This window comes from Bombus pyrosoma, linkage group LG10, assembly GCF_014825855.1.
Source record: "Bombus pyrosoma isolate SC7728 linkage group LG10, ASM1482585v1, whole genome shotgun sequence".
In the NCBI taxonomy this organism is placed as follows: Eukaryota; Metazoa; Arthropoda; class Insecta; order Hymenoptera; family Apidae; genus Bombus; species Bombus pyrosoma.
This window is the reverse complement of record NC_057779.1, coordinates 3,947,007-3,970,427: the sequence shown is the minus strand read 5'-3', so window position 1 is coordinate 3,970,427 and position 23,421 is coordinate 3,947,007. Positions and strand designations below refer to the sequence as shown.

At 34.8% G+C, this 23,421-nt stretch overlaps 4 protein-coding genes across 12 annotated transcripts in view; 2 read left to right on the top strand and 2 right to left on the bottom strand.

Annotated features, from left to right (window-relative positions):
* Positions 1-737: 737 nt before the first annotated feature.
* On the bottom strand, positions 738-4,191 carry LOC122571363 (pinin). 3 transcript variants are annotated; one of them, XR_006318037.1, is made up of 6 exons: positions 4,031-4,191; positions 3,471-3,663; positions 3,223-3,396; positions 2,860-3,154; positions 863-2,781; positions 738-765 (listed from the first exon to the last, which is right to left on the bottom strand). XR_006318037.1 is itself a non-coding variant. In XM_043735006.1 (5 exons), exons 1-5 carry the CDS (start codon positions 4,189-4,191, stop codon positions 2,468-2,470), a joined length of 1,137 nt encoding a protein of 378 aa, XP_043590941.1. In that variant the 3' UTR covers positions 738-2,467. The 3 variants fall into 3 exon arrangements, 1 of the variants encoding a protein (XP_043590941.1); XR_006318038.1 differs by having other exon boundaries at positions 870-2,781; XM_043735006.1 differs by having other exon boundaries at positions 738-2,781.
* A 624-nt stretch (positions 4,192-4,815) lies between these two features.
* Positions 4,816-13,695, top strand: LOC122571362 (DNA polymerase epsilon catalytic subunit 1). 4 transcript variants are annotated; one of them, XM_043735002.1, is made up of 27 exons: positions 4,816-4,955; positions 5,035-5,158; positions 5,234-5,452; positions 5,521-5,753; positions 5,820-6,060; positions 6,132-6,448; positions 6,551-6,797; positions 6,856-7,408; positions 7,487-7,928; positions 7,988-8,225; positions 8,301-8,654; positions 8,724-8,938; positions 9,013-9,196; positions 9,272-9,817; positions 9,903-10,144; positions 10,218-10,422; positions 10,484-10,659; positions 10,731-10,900; positions 10,988-11,324; positions 11,393-11,582; positions 11,658-11,824; positions 11,894-12,182; positions 12,262-12,357; positions 12,437-12,714; positions 12,787-12,919; positions 12,994-13,205; positions 13,267-13,695. In XM_043735002.1, exons 1-27 carry the CDS (start codon positions 4,870-4,872, stop codon positions 13,574-13,576), a joined length of 6,804 nt encoding a protein of 2,267 aa, XP_043590937.1. In that variant the 5' UTR covers positions 4,816-4,869; the 3' UTR covers positions 13,577-13,695. The 4 variants fall into 4 exon arrangements, 3 of the variants coding, with proteins under 3 accessions (XP_043590937.1, XP_043590938.1, XP_043590940.1); XR_006318036.1 differs by lacking the exon at positions 13,267-13,695 and having other exon boundaries at positions 12,819-12,919; positions 12,994-13,135; XM_043735003.1 differs by lacking the exons at positions 12,262-12,357; positions 12,437-12,714; positions 12,787-12,919; positions 12,994-13,205; positions 13,267-13,695 and having other exon boundaries at positions 11,658-11,750; positions 11,894-12,130.
* Positions 13,696-13,704: 9 nt separating this feature from the next.
* Positions 13,705-14,645, bottom strand: LOC122571359 (ATP synthase-coupling factor 6, mitochondrial-like). The gene is made up of 4 exons (XM_043734999.1): positions 14,517-14,645; positions 14,085-14,233; positions 13,885-14,009; positions 13,705-13,766 (listed from the first exon to the last, which is right to left on the bottom strand). The coding sequence occupies exons 2-4, from the start codon at positions 14,225-14,227 to the stop codon at positions 13,747-13,749; spliced, it is 288 nt and encodes a 95-aa protein (XP_043590934.1). The 5' UTR covers positions 14,228-14,233; positions 14,517-14,645; the 3' UTR covers positions 13,705-13,746.
* A 396-nt stretch (positions 14,646-15,041) lies between these two features.
* Positions 15,042-23,421, top strand: part of LOC122571346 (ETS-like protein pointed) — a 142,172-nt gene continuing 133,792 nt past the window's right edge. The window contains exons 1-2 of one of the 4 annotated variants that reach the window (XM_043734970.1): positions 15,042-15,253; positions 21,081-21,190. In XM_043734970.1, the coding sequence (XP_043590905.1) occupies positions 21,086-21,190 (105 nt within the window). In that variant the 5' untranslated portion in view covers positions 15,042-15,253; positions 21,081-21,085. Of the gene's footprint in view, positions 15,254-21,080; positions 21,277-23,064; positions 23,209-23,421 lie in introns of those variants that run through there. The other 3 variants (XM_043734975.1, XM_043734973.1, XM_043734972.1) reach the window with 3 other exon arrangements.

The following is a 23,421-nucleotide window of genomic DNA, read 5'->3' as shown; positions in this document are numbered from 1 at the left end:
AGAATAATATCTCCAATCTGACATCATCTGCATTTAAACAGGATTCCTGATCTCTGCTTCTTCTTGTTCCATTTTCTCTTATCCCGTCGACAATGAAGTCTTTTTCTCGATAGAAAATAGGATCAAGGGAAAGGAGTAGAAGGAAACGTGGTAATTAAGAAAACGTCACCATTCCCGTGGTCCAGCGTGGTTCCTCTCGTCTGGAGGCGAGTCTTTGGCGCGTTTTCCATTCGGTGTACAAATAGCTCGCAGACCCCTAGCCCCTGTCGGCTCTTCTCATGTCTCCGCGACGCGTCGCGTCGCACGCTTCATGCCTCTGCGCTATCCGATGTCGAGCGTCGCCGCTCCGACTTTTAATCTGTTCCCTTTTTTCGCTTCCGTGGACGAGCGACGGCTAACGTGCGAGGCAATCTCGTGTATTTACCTCGTCTAGTCTTCAAAGCGATTTTTAGAATTATTTATCAGCTGGTAAAATGGTGGAACAGAGAGGATCGTATTTTATCTGTGTGGTAAAAACAGAATCTTCTCCAATTTTAACGGGTCCCGTGTGTCGTCACACGAGATAAATACTTCAACTACGAAACTACGAAGATTGTAAGAACGTTAACTCGTCGGAAGCAAAGGTCTTGTCATTTTTATTTAATTCGTCAGAAATTGGAATTGTTTTCGTTTAGACCAAAGAGTAACATCTTGCGTGTCCTCGAAAGATTTAACGAATAAGCTTGGCTACTGTCTCCTCCAGCGGATCAATGATAATTTTTATTCCTATTGGTTTACAGAGTAGCTTTAATTGAAATCGATCTTACTTAGAGTAATTTTATTTGAACAATATTTTAATGTAAATATTTTGTAAAGAGGTTACCGCTTACTGTCCAAAGGAGTTATTTTACCGAAGTGCAAAAGGAGGATGGAACGACGGCGCAGAGACGCATTAGCCATATTCCGAGGTTGCATGGCGGAACGCCCCTTTCATGCCATCCCCTCCTACCTTTGAATATCACAGGAAAGATAGAATGTCCCGCAGAATTCACCGACAAAGATTCGGAATTACGTTCTGGGCGTAAATTAGTTAACGAATTACAACGCTTAATCTTCGCTTCTTTATGAACTGTACCTCTTCTCATCGCTGAATCGTGTATCATCTTCCGAGGTGTTCGAGTTCGATTAAATGACAATTAATGAACTTTGAAAGTAAAAATGATATTTCTTCGGTATTATCCTTTGTTCGAATATTTACTGGAAAATTAATTTAGTCTGAAAAAATTTAATTATAATTTAGTTAATTTACAAAGTATGCCAAAAAAAAAAAATGCATGGGTACCATAATTGCTCGAAAAATCCAACAGAAATATGTATGCAAGTACTTTAAAGACGATTATTTCATGTAGGCTTATACTACGTATTCGATTCAGGCAAATTTGATTAAAAGTTAATTAAAAGTTATTAATACTTATATTGTAAATTCGATCAATAGTAAAATTTCAATCGAATATGTAACAGAACTTAACTGAAAACGAAATGGACATGTACATAGAAGGATCTCGTTCATTCTTAATTTATTTAAAAATACATGTAATTCAAAAATTTATTTATTTCTTATTTAATAAAAACAAAAGAAAAATTATCTCTCTTAAGGTAATAAATTCAAATTGATTTTATGTAACAAGTATCTACTAATATTGCTATAGGAAAAGGTGATCGACTTTTTATCCGTCGTAATTAATGTGTATCGTACATATGGTGTACAAAAAAAAAAAAAAAAAAAAAAAAAAAAAAAAAAAAAAAAAAAAAAAAAAAAAAAAAAAAAAAAAAAAAGAAAAAGGACGAAACACAAACATACAAATTTTCGTAAATATTTTAACTATACTATGTTACCAACAGATATGCTCGAAATTGAAATTTATATTTTATTCTACGATACACGTAAAGCATTAAATCATTTATTCAATGCTTCTCTTCTTCACATACGTATTAAAAGACAGATGCTGATACGAAGAAAACAATGAGCGGACTATTTTACATAATGTTCCCAAACTATAAATGTATCGATTCAATTCACGACTGTTTATCGTCATTTATCGACTTATTTCTCAAGGTTCTCGTCCTACTTACAAGATGGTAATTACTTAAATAATATTCTACAACATCCATGATACAAATATATAACATTTAAAAAATATTGGTTCCAATGAAATGCAACTATATTCCCGATCATAGTGTTTCTTCTTACGTCTAAGAAAAGTCTGAATAACGTTCGCTACTTGACGAATGATGACAGAATGAGTACGTAATTCCATGAAGAGAATGAATTTATATCTATATGATGACAAGTAAAAAGTGAAATGTTTTCTTTGAAAATTGTAAAATTCATTCATACATGTAAAATGTTGTGTAAGAAAAACATCTTCTCCTTCGTTGGACCATTCAATGTACGTAATATGTACAATTATTGTAAGTACATTTAATACTAGCCATTATTTTCATCTTTTGCTTCGTCTACCTTTACTTCCTCCTTCTTTTCAATATCATTCGTGTTTTCGTAATTTTCATCCTTGTCGGATTTCATGGAAACGTCAACCGGTTCATTATTCTCTGATTCTAAGTTCTTCTCTGGATTTGGATCACGATTTTCTTCTCCTTCCTCCGTCGACTGTGGAACTTCCACTGTTGTATTTAACGTTGCGGATCCATCAAAATTTTGTTGATGTTTTCCAAGACCTACTTGCACTTCTATAAGTTCCAGCTCTTCGATCAATGCCTTCTCCCTTCTTTCAATCTCCTCTGTAATATAGAACAAACGCATATTATAATTCCTTTTATTTAAAATTTATACTTAACGCTCTTTATCGAAATGCGTACCATGAAGTTCTTTCGCAGATTGCGCTAGTAGAATATCAGTTTGTGGGTGTTTACGCTTTGGTACGTAATAAATAGGAGGTTGGGCACGCGTTTTTATAAACGAAGCAAGTGGTAATTGCGCCGCGCGCCAATCTTGAAATTGTCGGCTGCGCGCCAATTTTGCCTCTAGTGCTCGGACTTCTGCTAGTTGCCGTTTACGCGATAAGAATAATTGTTGTCTTTCTCGTCGTAGTTCTTCCTTTTCTCTCCTTCTGGCTTCTTCTACTCTTGCCTCTACTTCTGCTTTTTTATCTTCCTACAAAGATTTGTTATTTTCAGAAATATGAAAAAAAATTCTTTTTCGTATCGAGTAGAGAAATATACCTTTGCTTTCAGTTTAGTTTCTTCCTGCCGAAATTTCTGTAATGTTCCTAAAAGAGCACCAAACATTCGTTTATTCCTTTGCCTGCTACGTTCATCTATTCTTTCCCGTCTAATAACTTCCTGTCTAGATGGAATCTCTCTTGGTGTTGCTATCACTCTCGAAGACACTGCTGGCTAAAATACCCATTGAATAATAATACTTAAAACAATATATCAGTGAAAATGAGCATATTGTTACAGAATTCTACCTTAATAACATTATCATCTTCATCGGCACTATCATCGTTATTAGAAGGAACACGTGCACTTAACCGACTGAAAACTGTTTTTGGTTCACCGTTTGAACCTTGCCATCTTCTTTTTCCACCAGGGAGTTCATTGTTGACAAAATCAGAAACAACACGCCTTCTATCCTCTTGCAATGGTCTCTTTTGTGATAATCTATTGAAATTATAAATGCAGAAGAATATTTCAATAAATATACACATAGTCTTCTTTTCCTATTTTAATAAGGTTACATAGTTAAGTGGAATGAATATTTATCACTATCAAGTTTGGTAATTATATATCGTGCACTTAAACAAATAAAGCTCTCATTACAACATTACTACGATATCGTAAGTAAATACAATGAGATCACGTATAATTTAATAAAGTGGAAATTATCGAAATGGAATAGGTTATGTTTGTAGACAACAGTGTTTCATTCAAAGATTATTGAACTATTGGGCAAGATGTATATTTTATGAAATAGCATTTTGCTATGATGGTTTAAGGGTGTTTGGAAATAAATTATTCAGAATTTAACCTGGGTGGTGGTTGTAGCGGGCCGTTTTCTCCATCAGGGAGATCCCGGCCCAAAATCTTTCGAATACTTCGATCGAGTCCTCGAAGACCATCTCGAGCGGCTTCTAGTTGCGCTTCTAACCTTTCGGCACCCCAGGCCTCTTGTGTATCTAATTTTCTCATTTATTTATATCTCTGTACGTTCACTTAAATCGCGAAGTCAATTTACTTAACGATTGTTGTCGAACCACATTACTGTCGTGGAGCCACCTACAATTTCGTTCCTTTTTCCAAATCGATAAGTCTCGGGATTTTTCCTTGCGCTTGTAGATCATATCTCTAGTAAATTTCTCATAATGCTGACTTAATATATTACAATTGATTGAATTTATATATAAAAAGTCTAATCTTTAAGATATTTAAAAATGTGTTGTAAATTTTTAGAGTAAAGAAAGAAATAAAAGAAATGATGAGATTGAGTTTTGAAAGATGGCTTTTAACTAAAATGGCAATATCATATATACTTGCATATGTATTACTTGAAAATATGGATTAATTAATTTTTAAAAATGTAAAAGTATATTGTGTACAAAAACAAGTATAATTTTTATTGTTATTCAACTTACATATCATGTATTTTTATTAGAAATATTCTCTTCTTATTCTCTCTCTTGTTACACACATATGTATAGACCCATAAGATCTATTGGCGGGCAAATTACAACCTGTACACACATGCCTGGAGTAACACAGTGCCTTGTCAAATGATAACTGATAATATCTGTTTTTCTTATATTAATTGGTGACATATTGTTTATAATTAAAGTTGCTTATAGTTTACGTAATTGATTATCGTACAAAATGACAAGTTTACAAAATACAGGGAAGTTTCGACCGTTTAAGGAAAATACAGGGAATAATCAAAGTCAAGAAGGAAATGCATCAGGGTAATTAAATTGTAATTTAAAGTATATTATGGATTACTAGTATTTTTGTAATTTATTCACTCTTTTTACATTTCTTTAGAGAGATTTCAGGGGGCAACAGGGTAAACGAAGTTAATGAAAATATAAGAATAGATGGTTTATATGGTTTTCATAGAGTAACTGATACGAAGGAAAGAACAGGATTTCTTATTAATATGCATGCGGTAAGTATAAGAAACCATATAAAATATTATGAATTGCTTTGTAATCGTTCCTTAAATTATTTTACTTTTTTATAGACAGAAATTATGGAAAATGATAAAAGATTAATGAGTGGTGTAGACTATTATTTTTTAGAAGAAGACTGTACTAGATTTAAAATTTCCTATCCCTATAATCCATATTTTTATATTTTATGCAAAAAGGATACATATGAGGAAGTTTCTACTGGTTTAAATAAAAAGTATACTAATTTAATACATAAAGTACAGACTATTTATAAAGAAGATCTTGATCTGGTATGATAAAATTAAAAGTAGGTATAAAAGATGTTGGAACTGATAATTCTCTATCGTCTTTTTTTTAGTCAAATCACCTCATTGGTTTAAAACAGAAATATTTAAAAATTTCTTTTATTAATACTGTGGACTTGAATAAAGTCAGACGTGGTGTTATGAAAGCTGTAAAGTTAAATAAGGAACGTGAAAAGCATAATACCTATTATTCAAACATGTTATCAGATGTACTAAACACAGAACAGGGTACAGGAGATATTAAGAAGCAAACCATAGATTTTATGGATAATATTCTTGATATCAGGTAATATACTTTCACTTATATATTAAGTATAATATTTATGTTAACGATGTGCATATATTTCTACAGAGAATACGATGTACCACATCATGTTCGTGTCTCCATAGACATGAAAATTTGTTGTGGTAACTGGTATTCTGTGAAAACAAGAGGAAATGATGTACCAACAATTACAAAGAGAGATGATCTTATTGAACCACCTGATCCAATTGTTTTGGCATATGATATTGAAACTACAAAACTTCCTCTGAAATTTCCAGATGCTGATACTGACCAAATTATGATGATCTCATATATGATTGATGGGCAGGTATGAAAAATGTCTTATTTTAATACTCACTTGATGCTTTAAGTATATTTTATACATATTTACATTTTCAGGGATATTTAATAACAAATAGAGAAATAATTGCAAATGATATCGAAAATTTTGAGTATACCCCAAAACCGGAGTTTGAGGGATTTTTTACAGTTTTCAACGAACCTAATGAAAAGGCCACAATAAAAAGATTTTTCGATCACATAAACGATATTCGACCGCATATATTCGTAACATACAACGGTGATTTTTTCGATTGGCCATTTGTAGAGACTAGAGCAGCTTTTCATAACATGGATATGAAAGACAGAATTGGTTTTTCTAAAAATCGTGATGGAGTTTACAGCAGTAGACCAGCCATGCATATGGACTGTTTATGGTACTGTAATATATAAAACTAAATTTATTGAAACTATCATATAGAACTGCAAAAAGAACGATTGCACAAAGAGCTTCTTCCAATATATAATTTTCATTGCAGTTGGGTCAGGCGCGATTCGTACCTTCCTGTAGGTTCTCAGAATTTAAAAGCTGTAGCAAAGGCAAAGCTTAGATATAATCCAGTGGAACTGGATCCCGAAGATATGTGTAGATTGGCGTCTGAGGACCCAGAGACTCTCGCAAATTATTCTGTTTCTGATGCAGTGGCAACGTATTATCTTTACTATAAATATGTTCATCCTTTCATATTTGCTCTGTGTACCATTATTCCTATGGAACCAGATGAAGTAAGTTATATAACAGGCTATAGTAAAGATGATATCAATTATATTTCTTCATTTACAGGTACTTAGAAAGGGATCTGGTACATTATGTGAATCTCTCTTAATGGTGCAAGCTTTTCAAGCTAACATTATATTTCCTAACAAACAGGAGCAGGAATTCAACAAATTTACGAAAGATGGTCATTTATTGGACCAAGAAACGTATGTTGGAGGGCATGTTGAAGCTTTAGAATCTGGTGTTTTCAGAGCCGATATTCCTTGTCGTTTTAAAATAGTACCAAGTGCAGTAGAAGAATTAATAAATGGCATTGAATCTGCATTAAAGCATGCTATACAAGAAGAAGAAAAAGTGCCCATGGAAATGGTTACAAATTTTGAGGAAGTGGTTGAAGAAATTACAATGAAATTGAAAGGTTTAAGAAATCAACCATTGAGATTAGAGAACCCCGTAATATATCACTTAGATGTCGGTGCTATGTATCCAAATATTATTTTAACCAATCGTCTTCAACCATCCGCGATGGTCGATGAAACTGTATGTGCTGCATGCAATTATAATAAACCGGGAGCACTTTGTCAAAGAAAAATGGAGTGGATGTGGAGAGGAGAATATTGTAAGACAACAAGATGCGTAAATAATATTTGTTAAAATTTAGTCTTACATACAAACATATATTTTTACTTGATTTCAGTTACTGCAACTTTAAGTGAATATCAACGAATGCAGCAACAACTTGAAAATGAAAAATTTCCACCGCAATTCCCAGGCGGAACTCGTAGGGCATATCATGAATTATCTAAAGAGGAACAAGCATCGTATGAGAAGAAACGACTCACAGAATACTGTAAGAAAGCTTACAAGAAAGTTAAGATTACTAGCATGGAAGAAAGAACACAAACGATTTGCCAAAAAGAGAATTCATTTTATGTTGACACTGTACGAGCGTTTAGAGATAGGAGATATGAATACAAGGCGCTTACTAAGGTAGCTAAACAAGAGGTAGCGGCAGCCGTAGCAAAAGGAGATGCTGCTGATATTAAATCTGCTAAAAATCGAGAAGTGCTATATGATTCATTACAACTGGCACATAAATGTATCTTAAATTCCTTCTATGGATACGTTATGAGAAAAGGGTATGTATATTTATCTTTTCTTATATTTAAAATTATTAATATAATGTTCGGTATGTTAGGTCTCGATGGTTTAGTATGGAGATGGGTGGCATAGTATGTTACACGGGGGCACACATTATTATGAGAGCTAGAGAAATTATCGAACAAGTTGGTCGACCTTTAGAGTTAGATACGGATGGAATCTGGTGCGTTCTACCGGCATCTTTTCCTGATAATGTTGTCGTTCATACTACTCACCCAAAGAAAAAGAAATTGGTAGTATCATATCCGAATGCTGTCCTTAATTTTATGGTGAAGGTAAATCAGAATCGCAACAACATTTTTTTTATTAACTAGAGCTCTTTTTTTGTATCATTTTTATATTGTTTATAGGATCAATTTACTAATGACGTATACCATGAACTCGTCGATCCTGAAAATCTTACGTATAAAATTAAGAGTGAAAACTCTATATTTTTTGAAGTGGATGGTCCCTATTTAGCTATGGTATTACCTGCAGCGAAAGAAGAAGGGAAAAGATTAAAAAAACGATACGCAGTCTTCAACTTCGACGGTTCTTTGGCTGAACTGAAAGGTTTTGAAGTAAAACGAAGAGGTGAACTGCAGCTAATAAAAGTTTTTCAGACGTCCGTATTCGAATCTTTCTTAAAAGGTAGCACATTAGAAGAGTGCTATGCGTCAGTAGCTAAAGATGCAGATTATTGGCTTGATATTCTTTATAGCAAAGTAAATATCCAATATTGTTGATTCCATTACATGTAACATATTAATAACTAAATATATAAATCTTTATAGTGTGCAGATATGCCAGATTCGGAGTTATTTGAACTTATATCCGAAAACAAATCAATGTCACGAAAACTGGAGGAATATGGAAGTCAAAAGTCGACGTCTATTTCTACTGCTAAAAGATTAGCAGAATTTTTAGGTGATCAAATGATTAAAGATGCTGGCTTAGCATGTAAATACATTATTGCTAATAAACCTCAAGGCGCACCAGTTACAGAACGGTAGGGATGAAGTTTTGCTTCTGTATGAAGAAAATTGTATGACAATAAAATTACATATTTCGTTATACAATTAGGGCAATACCATTAGCAATATTTCAATCGGAACCTGCAATAAGAAAATACTATTTACGAAAATGGTTAAAAGATTCTAGTTTACAAAGCGACGACATACGGGATATTTTAGATTGGAGTTATTATATTGAAAGACTCGGAAGTGCTATTCAAAAAATTATTACAATTCCAGCAGCAATGCAAGGAGTATTTATCTTATTTATCTAGATATTTGAAATTTCCTAATTTAAACATAACAATAGGAGAATAATTCTTTTTTAGTTATCCAATCCGGTTCCTAGAGTGAAGCACCCGGACTGGTTGCATAAAAGAGTAATGGAAAGAAGTGCAACGCATAAACAAAAAAAGATTACTGATATGTTTACCATGATGCCTAAAGATAAAGAAAAAAATATTGGCGACCAAGATATAGAATCATCTGAAACATGCGATATAGAGGATATCGCCGGGAAACCCTCAACTTCTAAGCAGTCATTGCCAGTTGTTAATAAAAGAAAACGACAGTTTTTAGAAGGAAACGAAGCAGACAATGCAAATAAAAGTTGGAAAGAAGTTCTAGGTTCACCACCACCAATGGGAACAACAAAGGAAGAAAGATTAAAATGGTTGGAATTCCACAAACAGAAATGGGCTCATCAAGCTAAGCAAAGGGCTGAATATCAGAAGAGCAAGAAGAATAAGCGTTCTAACAATGATGGAGATGAAGTTTCTTGGGGTGTTGCAAGAGATACCAATACATCTACATTGGGTGGCTTTTTCAAGCGAACTCAAAGAAAATTGCTTATGAATCCATGGCAAATTATTCAAGTAAGAAAAATGTTCTTTTTTAACAATGATATTTAAAATTCAATAATTGTATTGAATGATTTAAATAATTAATTTATCGATTTAGATATCACCAACAAACAAGCCTGGTTTATATCGATTATGGGTATTAGTTGATAGAGATTTACATCAATTGCGCCTTATAATACCTCGTATATTTTATGTAAATACTCGTAAACCTAAACCTAATCCGGAACCAGGTAAAAAAGTATCTTGGAAAGAAAGCAAGAAAGTTCTTCCACGATCTCGACCTATATATAATTTATATCAATATACTGTGCCGGAAACACAGTTCCAATTATACAGTCAGTGAGTTTCACTCTTTAAATTGTTTGATGATATTTTATATTTAATTATCTAAATTATCCTAATTTGTCCATAGGGAGCTTTTAGAAGATATGAGTAGACCAGAAATTGAAGGAATTTATGAAACTCAAATGTCACTAGAGTTTAGAGCTATTCTTCAATTAGGATGCGTTTGTACAGTTGATCCTAAGGCAGCACGAACCATGGCAGATGGTGCAGATACATTTGCCCTAGATCAGTTAGAATACAAGAGTGTTGCTGTGCAATCATATCTTAAAAATGTAATGGTATTTTAACTTGTAATTTTTTCTTCGTTCTAAAAGAATATCTGTTTTATTTCAGCTTAATGAAACTAATTATATTTTCCTATATCATCATTGGAGTTCAAACCATCAAAGAGCTTTATGGGGACTTTTTTTAAATGCAACTAAAAGAGCTCATATATTTGTTTTGGATTCTGTTTCGTCAAATCAGATGCCTAATATGAACACGTTGTACATTCAAGAACGGGATACAGTGTATAATATACAAAATCTGAATTACGCTTTTACTAGCCTGTGAAAATGATTATAAAGTAATTCTTTTGCAGTATATCCACAAATGGGGAAGACAAAGTAAAATTTTTACCAGAGTCGATGCGATTCGAATTAAAATTTGAAACAAACTTTCAACAAGTCTGTCGTATTTTACAAGCAGTTATAACTACATATAAAAACGAGGGACATGGTGCAACAATATTTATCATTCAGACAGCTTTAGGTACATTTTATTTAGATTTGTATGCAGAAATTTTTCATTAAATTTTTGTCATTTATTTTATTTTTCTATTTTACGTTTTCACCTTAGATAAAACGACATTAGTAACTCACATGCCATTACTTAATGACTTTCCTCTAATTAGCACCTATGTACAAGATATTGAAACTTTATACAATACACTGGAGTGGCAGAAAGTTGGTGCAAAAACGATGTTACGTCATTACCTTAAGAGTCAGCAAATTTATGAATTAATGACAGAACAATGTAGATTCCTTCATGTGCCAATTGGAAATATTCCTGCGGATCCTATTGTTTTTGGTGCAGACTTATTTTTTGCAAGACATTTGCAGAAGAATAACTTTGTATTATGGTGTTCTCCAACAGAGAAACCAGACTTGGGTGGCAGCGAAAATGATGATAACAGGTTGCATTTACGCTTAAACATGAAATTTGAATTACTGCCATTATCTTAATATATGTAATCAATTACAGATTATTGACAGACTATGAAGAAAGTTTACATTCTGCTGCAAATAATGCCGGAACTTATTCTAGTGTTTGTATTGAATTGGAGATAGAAAGTTTAGCAGTAAATACATTATTACAGCATCACCATATTCACGATATTGATGGAACTAGTAATTTTGTTGCATTCCACACTCAACAACAGACATCTGTTCAGGTATATAATTTAGAAAAGGAACGTGTTAGAAAGCGTATAAGAATATATTTATATGTAACACAAATTTTTCCATAGGATATGGCAACACACGATGGCATGACAAATATAATTCCTAATTACGACGAAACTGTTCTTTGCAGTCCTGCTTTTAGAATATTGCGAAATATGGTAAACACATGGCTGCTAGATGTATCAGTTCATAAAAATATATTTGCAGATTATCAAATTATTCATTTTTATAGGTAAGCACGGACATCTCTATACCAGTGTTACACCTGTTCTTTTTTAATTCGTAAATTTATACTTCTTAGATGGTTACGTTCACCCAGTTCTTTACTTTACGATCCTGCTTTGAAAAGAACTTTGCATACCTATATGAAAAAGTTATTCGCGCAGTTATTAGCAGAATTTAAAAATCTGGGATCCATAATTATTTTTGCCAATTTTAATAAAATCATCATTTGTACCAAGAAAAGGACAATGAGTGATGCATTAAACTATATGGAATTCGTTGTTCAAACAATACGCGATAAAGAACTATTCCACAGTATTGAAATAACTTTTGAACAGTGTTGGGAGTATTTGACATGGCTTGATGTAGTAAGTAAAATTTCAATTCTTTCGATATAATAATAAATGGCATACTTTAATATATAAAAACATTTGTATAAATTAACAGCATAATTATGGAGGTATAAAAGGAAAATTACCAAAAGATATAGAGAATACTACAGATACAAATAATGAAAATGCTGAAGACGAGAATGACGTCGAGGTAAGTATTTACTAAGGCATATAATTCTTTTTTTGTTTTCTATTTGTGATATTTTCATTGGATTTTCTCTGTTATCAAGCCTGAAATAGTAATGAACTGGAATTTAATGGAGTGTCTCCCCAAAGAAGCTGCATGTCGATCAAGCTTTACTGCTATAATAGCAGGATACTTCCATGCAATTTATCAGTTCATATTGGAACACGAATTGAATACTACTGTAAGGCCTAGAAACTTAAATAATTTAAGTCAATTATCACACAACTGCACAACTGCACAACTTGGATTAGGATCACTTGAGAATACTGCAGAATTTGCTAAAAAACTGATAAAGGGAGATATGTCCCAAAAACTATTCCAGTAAGTATAATTGTTTTACTTTATCATTATATGAAGAACTTGATTGGCATATTTTATTCAATTATGTTATAGAATTGTACAGAAAATACATAAAAATCTTCCAGAGAAAACATTAACAATTGAAGAATGTCCAAACTTAGATCTAGATGGTAAAAACAGTAAGAAAATTAATCCAGCATTGGAGTTAATAAAATCAGTTTGTAAGGTATTTAAACACGAATACGAATATGTTAGGATTACTTTACAAGGAAAGTAAATGAAAATTAATTTTAATATCAGGTTTTATCTCTGGATGCAGAAGTTGAAAACGAAGTATACTATTTGCGAACAAACATGTTAAAGCTAATTCGGGTTGGCAGTTTCAGCGATCTAGTTGATTGGAAAGATCCGTGCATTTCTTTAGTTGTGCCTGAAATTATTTGTAAAGTATGTAATCACACAAGGGACATCGATCTTTGCAAAGATAACTTTTGTACCATGGATCAGGATAGGTAATGCACAATATTATAAAAGCTATGTGTATTCTAGTACATAATACTACTGTTTGTACAGGTACATATGGAAATGTCCTCTTTGTAAAATGGACTATGACAATGATGAAATAGAGTTCCTTTTGATGGACATGTTAGATCATAAAAGTATGGCTTACATGTTGCAAGATTTACAATGTTGTAAATGTAATGAAATTAAGAGGGAAAATATGAACGAACTTTGTTCTTGTTCTGGTAACTTTAAAACTTTGATTCCTAAAAGTGAAATAGAGAAGTTTATGAAGATCTGTAAGTCTGTGGCCATAAAATCTAATATGAAAACATTGTTAGAAATAATTCAGAATACAAAAGTTCTTGTAGATTCAAAGTAATTTATATGTTTTTACTGTGATTATATCTAATTTAAGCAATATTAAGGAAAATAAAGTTTAACCTTATATTTATAATTTTACGTATACATATATTTCTACAACTATTTATCAAGTATAACAATTTTAATGTTCTAGTTTTATATATACTTGTAAAGAGTTACGTAATATATTCATTTTTCCACTGCTGGAGCTGAAAGAAAAGATCTTTCATGTTTTATAATACTTTATAATTGTAAGACTTCCAACTCGTTTAATATAATATAAAATACTATAAATACTCCTATTAATAATTTAAGTAATGAGCATACCTTCAAATCTAAATTTTGGGAAGTCTTTTGGATCACCCTTTATATTATATTGTTTCCGAATTCTATCAAGCTCAGATTGCCTCTCTTTTTCGAGTTCAGGAGTAGCATCAACTAACTTTCCACCACTAAATTTATGGATTGATATTAAGACATAAATTGATATTAGAACACTTGTGTTGAGATATTTTACTTTTACTTACGCGCTTTTTGCAGAATATTCGCGAATTTTGTCTAAAAAAAGTTGTTGTATAGGATCCGTAGCTTTTTGAAGTGCTGGTGCAAGAATACCAATGTTACGTTTGATAACTTTTGGTACACTTGTAATGACTCTCTGGATAAGCATTTTTCCCTAACAAATCGAATATAAAATGCATATTTAATTACAGAAACTTAAAATGATAAAATGATAAATGACAAGGAACAAAGTCAATAACGAAAATTGTTTAACATATAGATTGAAATTTCTAAATAAAGGAAATGCTATACAAGATTTCTCTTATGTAATATAGCTTATGTTTATTACATAAGATGTAATAAACAGAATAAAACATGATAAAAACTTGTCGAGATACAAAAACGATAAATAATATTGTTAAAAATCGTAATATGAATTTAAAGTTCTATATCTTTACCTTTTTATTCGGACAGAATCTACGAGGTACTTGTCGTTATTCGTTACCCTAGAATATATGTCAATATATAGAGTGTACTCTTACTTATGTATGATAAGCTCCACCAACAGGCTATGTGATTGGTTAAAATTGCACAATATAATAAATTAAAGATATTAATGTTTTAAAAATAAATCTATCGAAAAGATCAAAATATTTATTTAGTTATCTATTTTTAGCTAACATTTATATATTTATAATAATAGTACCAGTATAAATTGGTCCACCCTATCGAGCTCATGTTTGTATTTCAGATTTATATTTTTAAAAGTTTACATTTTAATTCTTATAATGTACATTAATAAAATAGTAGGTAAAAATTGAAGTTAGTGTGAACCATCTATTTATTTGTATACCCCAACTGCAGTGATGCTCCAACGGAATGCGCAGAATACGATAACGAATCAGAGAGAAGAATGCGTTCACCTATCAGTGATTGGCTAAAGGCACTGTGTCGCGGTGCGGGGAGGTGCAGCCCGCTCTTAGTTTCATTCATGAACGACTGAGCCGTGGCCATAATATATTTGTAATCTGTATTGTGTCGGGTATACCGCGTTAGTGCTGCCGATGTGCGTGCGCCTCACAGTCGTACACGTGATTCTTGTTTTGTGTTCGATTGCTGTTTGGTGTCTTTCGTGTACATTATCTGGACAATTGACACGGTTGCGCTCTTCACTGGATTTTACGTTGGAAAACAGGTAAGTGAACACGTTAAAAGACAGTCCACCTGCGCGCTTCCTGCGTGATACGAGCGCGCGAATGCAAATCTTCGAAACTTCTGAATTGCACTGGTCTTACGTTAGGCCAGTGTTTCGGGTTTTATTAATATGAAAACGATGTAGCAAAGCGAGACGAAGAAATTCTAAAATATTACAACAGGGTAGAACGTAGCGTCAGAAAAGTATACGCCTACGTTCGGTCAGGCCTATATTTGTTTTGACGAGTGTTCTCTTGGTTACTTTGCATCCCACGGAAAATTAAGATACGTATATTATAATCTAAGTATGTTACATGTACAAGCATGTCACAGGTTTTATTTGTTTATTTCTATCGGCTGGAGCCGAATTAGAGGTAAATAAATAGAAGTTCTGTTTTCCGTAAATATGCGTTTACATTTTATTTTTTGTATTTGATGTCATCTCTGTGTAACAAAACGAATTCTTTTATATCATAGCTTTCGTATTATAGTATCAACGAACGTTATTATCTTGTGTAAGCCTGCCGTACGATTTAGGAGATATTCGATTACTTACGTCATATCGTTTATTATTCATATCTTTGTCTTGCTTGAAATATATTTATTTGAAGAAAAATTGATTGCACAATAGAGATAACGATTCTATTGTACTCGGTCGTGACTCGAATATACATATGTATGTAATTGGCATGTTTCAAATAAGGTTCTTTTAAAGTGAAATTCGACACTCGATGTTTGCAAGAACATTTCGAAGATTAAACCTCTCACATTGATTCGTATCGATCGTAAATATCTCGTACCTGATAATCGTATCACATTTTACGTTACTTGCAATTTCTTTTTTATCATTTCGACCAACGTACTTACTGTCCGTTTGTGAAATCTTTTAATAATAATCTTTGAGTAAGGTGTTTGTCGGAAATTGTTTTTTTGCATACATAATTATAAATCAAAAAATAAATATATCGATAACGCGCTACAAGATACAATATATCGAAGTGATACAGAATCGATATTGTGTTTAATGAATGAACGTATAACACTTCGATAATGAAATTCTATTACAACATTTTACAATTATTTGTGATTTTTATTACAGATAACGCAAAATGATGTAAATATATATGTAAAAAAATCTCATTAGTTTTTATATCCTGAGACTAGTCTCTTATAGAAATATCCAATAGATCATTATTGCCAACCTAATCGAGCTCATAAAAATTTATCGATTTTTACTAAAGCATTAATCTAGATAGTGTAATAATATTAGGCTGTATTTTTGTGGAATATTTAACCCAATATTTTAGACTCTGACAAACAATTTATGCCAGATCTGGATCATTTTTTCTACGGTGTCTGCGTAACATATTTCGCTGGTAACGCGTGTAGGTAATATTTCCGTCGAACAGTATTTGGTATACATACAGACAGAGACGAAAGAAAAAGAGCGTAAGGGAGGAGGAGGAGGAGGAGGAGGAGGAGGAGGAGGAGGGGGTAAAGAGATAGGAAACGCAAGGGGGAGAGAGAGAAATAGTGTGTTGGACAGTGTAAGTTAAACGCATACGAGGGGATGGCTAGCCTGGCAATTTAAAAAAGGAACGCGATGCCCTCGGTGTTGGTGGGTCGAATGGTTTTTGTACACTTTCTCGGATCTCGGGGAGTACAGCATGGCAACGCTGCGACCTACCATGCTTCTTCCCTCGTTTGTCTCTCGACTGTTTCTTCTTTCTACCAAAGACGCGACAAATATCAAAGGCCAGAGAAGACACCACGATGACAAAGCTCCGCGAACGTTCTGACATCGCACGAGGGATAGAAAGGAAGAAGGGAGGAAGAAGATGTGAGGAAAGGGATATAAAGGGGGGAGGGGGAGAGAGCATGTGTGCTAGAGGAAGAGAAAAAGAAGCCGTTGCGCGTTGATCGGTTTAGAGACAAGACGATTCTTGTTTTGCCAAATATGCTTTCTGTTGGAAAAACTAGAAAAAAAAGAGACTTCCACTTTGAGGTAAATTGTTGCTTCTTTTTTTTAACAGATCAATATATTTATCATATACACAACTGATTAATCGGTCAACTATTACTCGGTAATCGTTAGTAAATTATATTCTTCAGGGATTGTAGAAAATTCTAATCTAGCTGCTAAGTAAAATTTGTTTGGTTAATTGGCAACGAATCTAATTCGGTAGATTTTAAAAAATACACTTATTCCGAAAAAATAACTTTCCATTTTATATCTTAAAACTCAAGATTGACAATCGATCCTGTTTTGCTCTAGATTTTGATCACGTGATGTTATTTACCACTCCTGACTTGACTCGTTCAACAGAGTATAGCCAATTGTATGATGTTTGCAACAATACGAGTTCGAGTGACAATCGTTCGATAATAGCGTGCCTTCGATTCTCGAACGAAGCGTTTTTTTTTACGTTCAAATTTTAAGCTGGCAGTAGTGCATCGGTAGTTCGTGGCGCGGGTTGAGTTAGTGATACGAATTCGGAAGTTGTGAATGGAAAAGAAATATTATGTCGGTTTTAATAAGTTCGAAAGTCAAGCGAGTAATGAGATTTTTCCCCATATGGGTCCTTCGTGGATGCTGAAACTTGCATACGGGTCCATGCATCCCGTGCATGGAGAACCTGGAGGAACGTCTGCCCGCATCTGGAAACCCAGCGGCAGCTCCTCGAAAGATATTATATTGCTCTTTCGCCGGAGTTGAAACAATAGACACTCCAGCTTCTCGAAGGACGATCCAGTTTATACACGGTGTCTCAGAAAAACGAAACGGACGTAAGAATTTTGTACATACTTGTTCTTTCCGCCATTTTGTTATCGTTCAAAACGGTAGCAAGTCATAAATTTCTTTTTAGGAAAATAGTTCAACTTCTTGTAGTGTTTTTCAAAATAGTATTATTTTCCCTTTATTTGGAGTTCAAATTTATTGTATTGATTTGATTCCGTTCTTATATTATTGTTAGCTAATTTAAAAAATATTGCATAATCATACGACATAATAAAATTATCTTTCAATCGTGGAGTTTTTTTGGAAGGATAATAAATTTGTTTAAGATAAAGGTATATAACCCTTATAATCTTATGTAAAACTTTAATTAGGTTATAGATGATAAATAGTTCAAATAACTTTTCAAACGAAGAACTGCGTCTGAAACTATGTTTAAAGATATATTAGTAGAAGTAGCCATTTGTCTTCTTTCCCCCTTGTCTCTCCTACTTCGGTTCCATTTCATGGTCAAGAAAATGCAAGAGTTCTCGAGGTAGTTCTAACTCGGTAACTTCGATGTTACGTGTGTGCATGAAACATTAGAGTGAGCCATTCCTTCTTCATTCTTTTTTCTTTGTTCCAGTTAGTGGGTAGAAAATTCGAAATGTTATATTACATAGGTATTCTGTAGTAGAGATTTGTCTATTGGCGAATGCCTCTCTGTATGCGAATGAGCACCTCGTGGAGTAAAATAAACCAACAGCGTTACGACTTTACCCCTCCGTATCGAACGATCTTTTCTTTCACTTTCATCGTTCGGAAATGCAGGTAAATGCATTTGAGTGGAAACGGCATCCTTGTGTTTTCTCGGAAGTCGACCGAACACTTTAAAGCTTGAAACCGATCGCGTTCCCTTTCAGAATCCTACTGATAATCTTCAGGTATATCCATGAAATGTAGGAAACATGTACGTGTATAATGTATACATGTATATGTATGAAAAATATTGAGAATTTCAGTAATTAGATGTTGTAACGTATTTGGAGTCTACGTTTTGGGCTCCTAGTTCTATATTATTCCATTGTTTGATTTCAGCATAATATTTAGTTTAATTTCAGCATACCAAACTTTATATATTGCAAAACACATAATTAAATTCTTAATAAAACCTGCATTAATTCTAATGTATTTAATTATTTTTTCTTTCATTCTTAATAGTTATCAGTCATCAAGCAGAGACTTATCTATCATTGAAAGATTGAGAGATAACCAGACGTTGTAATTTAATTTGTACTCAATATGACAAGGCACATTTCCATTGGAATATTTTGCAGCAAATTCTGGAAGAATCTTTAGCGCTTCAGCTTAAGAATGATCATTAATCAATGTCAAAGTTGCTTTTTCGACATATGATTTTCCTTGTCGCGCAATAAAGTGATTTGAAGTTGGCCAATCGATAATGGTAGATGGTTATTCTGATATCAATTTATCTGAAAACACGTATGTATTTTTTATCAGTATGCAAGCTCATAATTAATTTGCTGAATTCGTTTTTTTTTGGGGGGGGGGGGCTTGAATCTTTCCTTTGTTCTTCGCTAGTGGTCGTTTTTCAAAAGTCTCTGTTTAGATAAACGAATCCAAGAAATCGTATCTTCCGTCGAGTTAGATCGATGGGCGACTTGGAGATAAGAGTCGCTATCAGCTGGATCACTGAATGAATATTGTAAGCGTTATTAATGCCGTAGTTGAAAACAACATCGTGGGAGTGAGGATTTCGTTGACCGCCTCGGTGGAAATCCTTGAAATTATTTTAGGTCAAGCCTTCGCAACATTGTCGCAAACGTTATCTATAATTAAATTCCATCCAATTAACTTGTCATAAGAATATTTATTGAAGAGTCAACAAAAAGTTTGTCAGCTGTGAGATAAATTCACACGATAGGACCATGGTTGACCTTCCTTCAAAAACCTTCCTGTGCTTCTAATGAAAAGACGTATCTACTCTTTCTTTTTGAGAAGTTATTGGCACCTTGTATCAGGGAGAGGGTTAAAAAAGAGGTTGAATTGCGAGGCGCTTTGTAGGCTGTGAAGCAGGAGTATTTCGGCCGTGTACAAAGAGCCGTGAGAGTCGATGGCGGTGCTCGAGCACTTTTCCACCTACCATCTGTCGTTTGGGCTTCCAGCCGGAGTAACCTGATCTTTGTAGAAACCAGAGTTCGAAAACCTCCTACGTTAGTGCCTGTAGTTCCTCGCATCCCCCTTGCCGCGTGAATCTTTTTAAAAATTGCACTTCTAACTTGCTTCTTGCTAAACCTTCTATTCTGTTGTTGTCTGAATCACCTTATCCTATTCTGTATTCTAACTGCAGCTTTGACGCTTGTTCTTTGGTATTCGAGTCTTTTAGAAATTATGGAAAATAATTTTCTAACAAAGACGAAAAGAGCGAAGTCGAATCGTGGTATTCGTTTGGTCGCGAGCAACAGGCATGATGATTTCTCGCGTTTTAGAGCAACCAGCGTGGTAAAAGGAAGACTCTGGTGGAAGAGTAGGTACGTCATGTGGAAGAGAATTTATTGTGCAGGTTGCAAATAAAAAGGAACGGTGATTTAGCATCTCCAGGCCGCGTTCAAGAGGCGCGTGCGAGCGTTCGTTGCACGGGGAATGTCTGTTTTTAAGGCGAGTTGCGACCGCTATTAAGCGTCCAAAGCGCGACTTATGCTTTTCACGTGCAGCCACCGCCTAAATATCGAATTTACACGCGGTGATTCGAACAAAACACCCTTTGCACGCCAAGCGATCGTTCCTTCGTGAAGGAACGAGCAAATTTATTCGTACGCTATACGTTGTGCAGAAATCAACTTATAGAATGGAATAACTATAAAAGCCTTTAACTCCTTGCTTTACGACATTTTTAATCTTCGATCTTATGAATTAAAAATGAAGTTAGAATGAAATTTTAATAAAATGTATATAATAAATATATAATATAATAAAATTAGAACTTTCTTAATACTTGTTCATCGCGAGTATAATTGGATATTGTATAAGGCAAGGAGTTAAAATACACATTGATTTTGATATTCTTTGCTAAAATACAATCTTTTTGCAGCCAGTATGGATATGGAATCCCTGTACGACTACGGGGAGGAGGAACAGGACTTCTACGAGGAGAGTCCTGGTACAAGGAAAGGTTACCCGATCGATCACAGATCCATCAAGGTCAGTGATACTCTTTGATCGTTCACTCGAGCGGAGCAAAGACGGAAGGAAGACGATCGACGCTTTTAACCGCACACGATCCACAGGTGACACTTAATTACACCCGGTCTAAATCTGAAACGGCGCGCAATTTCGAAATGTTAGAGGTTTGATCTCTGTTTTGATCTGGGATTCTGCAGCCGCGTGATCGCGTCGCGGCGTTATTTTCGGAACTTCCTTTTAATGTCGCCGCTCGCGCTGCCAGCCATTTCCATTGTGTAATTGTCATCGATGCGACACTTCGAACTCGCGATCGTTTTCCTTTCGTTTTATTCTCAGGATGAAAACTAGGGGGGTTTGCGCAAAAATAGAAAGGAATGTAAAAATTGTAAAAGATAATGGAATGCCAGAAGCTGCTTCGAATGTTTCTGTTATATCGAACCATCTAGCTGTAGTTGTTATTAGTCTCGTGAAAAAGAATGTAAATTGTTTATGCATAGTTAAAAGGAGCTAGCTCAACTTGATATTCGAGGAATTGCTACGTTCGGTGGACAGATTGACGGATGGTTTTAAACTTTTTAGATTGTAACTAAATACGTTTATTTAAAGAACAACCTAACCACGATCGACGATTGTTTTGGCAAAATTCTCGAATATTTCATTCGAAAAGACAATCCTACCAAAATCACCATGGAGCAGCAGAAATTTTCTAACGTCGGACAAGTATGCTGCATCGTTTTTCAAATTATTAATTAACCGTGATGGTTCGCTAGGGGCGTTATCGTACAGGAAACGTGATAGTTTCTATTAAATAGAAGATAGAGGAGACAGGAGAGCGAAGAGGACCGTCCGAAATAGGCGAATCCTGCTCTATTTTCGCGGTGATAGTTGACGTTGGCAATTCCGTTGGCAGAGCTTGCGATTGTACGAGTGCCAGTAACAATTCGTTCCGTAGCTGCTCTCCGCCTTCGTTTCATGAATGAACGTAGAGCCAACGATCGTTTCTCATCCCCTCTCGCCCTTCCATTCCTCCCTGACCTCACGTGGTCACCGTCTAACACTTCTAACGCGTTCTCCTTTACTCTTGATCCTTCTTTCTCCGTCCTGCATGCTTGCGTGCTTCTCTCTGTCCTGTTCTCCCTTCTCGTTTCACTCGGTTGCACCCTGACCATCGGTCTCTCTTTGTCCTCGCCTGTTCGATCGCTCTCTTCTTTCTTTTGCCGTGTGCTCCCTCCTTGTTCTTCCTCCTACTATTTCCCCTTTGTTTTATATTCCTTCGGGCTCCTCCGCCGGGGCAGACACGAAATCTTGGATAGCGTGCGCGCTTATGTAAGGCGTGATGTTTAATTGATAGCTCGGTTGGAAGACTATGTAAATGATCATCGTGTAATGGGTTTATACAAGTTTCGAATTAAACGAATAGCTATGTATACGATCGTGTAATGGTTGTTCAGGCGATTTCACGTTGCATTTTAAGTTTCGTTAGGCAGTTAATCGAACCGCGTGTAAGTCTCGTCCTCCTCTCTCACCTCTTCCTTGGTCGTTGTCTCGGTCCGCTGGTGCTCGAAGAAGGCGTCTTCTCGCCATTTCTTCGTCTGGTTTCGCCTTGTTTAGCGTCTGCTGGCCCCCATCTGTTCCGACTGCTCGGATCAAGTCGACTTTACTGCCAGTTTACGCACTTTTGCTTCGAGTTTGAGCAACCGACTTGTTCCTCGATACAAACCCAATATGGTGGTTAGCACGTAGATACCGTTCGTCTTTTACGTTTCAAGATTGTGTAAGATTTTAGAGTGGAAAGTCTATTTTCGCGACGTACGTATTACGACGATGTATTATTCTACGACTAAGATCGATGGACTTTGACAAATTAATAAAGATCTACTCCATCTCCGCAGTGTCATTCGTCGAAAGAAATCATCCCGTAGGAATCGTAAACGGGTTAGCTCGAAGGGAGGAAGAAGCAAAAAGGAGGTAGCAGCAGGAAGGAGGAGTAGTAATCCTTCGAAAGCGAAAGGGACGTGGAAGAGACGGGAAAGTCGGTGAGTTAGTTAAGAGGAACGGGATGTAGGGACAGGCGGGAAGAAACGCGTGCACGGCTGCCGGTGCTCGGGGGAGGAGAAAGGAGAAATCTAAGTCGCCAGAAATAGCATCCCTTCTCGCATCATGTAGCCAGACCTTCTGCATGCGCCGTTCGTTCTAGTCGCATGCACCGTTGCCTCACCTACGTCACACGCTCTCTCGCGCCCGGTGCA

Bases quoted from the DNA above. Each gene is read 5' to 3' on its own strand.
- LOC122571362 (XM_043735002.1), top strand. From the start codon at position 4,870: ATGACAAGTTTACAAAATACAGGGAAGTTTCGACCGTTTAAGGAAAAT. The intron at 8,226-8,300 runs GTAAATCAGAAT...TATTGTTTATAG, and splicing joins TCCTTAATTTTATGGTGAAG to GATCAATTTACTAATGACGT. The intron at 8,939-9,012 runs GTAGGGATGAAG...TTATACAATTAG, and splicing joins GGCGCACCAGTTACAGAACG to GGCAATACCATTAGCAATAT.
- LOC122571363 (XM_043735006.1), bottom strand. From the start codon at position 4,191: ATGAGAAAATTAGATACACAAGAGGCCTGGGGTGCCGAAAGGTTAGAA. The intron at 3,664-4,030 runs GTTAAATTCTGA...TAATTTCAATAG, and splicing joins CCGCTACAACCACCACCCAG to ATTATCACAAAAGAGACCAT. The intron at 2,782-2,859 runs GTACGCATTTCG...TCTATATTACAG, and splicing joins ATCTGCGAAAGAACTTCATG to AGGAGATTGAAAGAAGGGAG.
- LOC122571359 (XM_043734999.1), bottom strand. From the start codon at position 14,227: ATGCTTATCCAGAGAGTCATTACAAGTGTACCAAAAGTTATCAAACGT. The intron at 14,010-14,084 runs GTAAGTAAAAGT...CCATAAATTTAG, and splicing joins GAATATTCTGCAAAAAGCGC to TGGTGGAAAGTTAGTTGATG. The intron at 13,767-13,884 runs GTATGCTCATTA...CTTTTCTTTCAG, and splicing joins CCCAAAATTTAGATTTGAAG to CTCCAGCAGTGGAAAAATGA.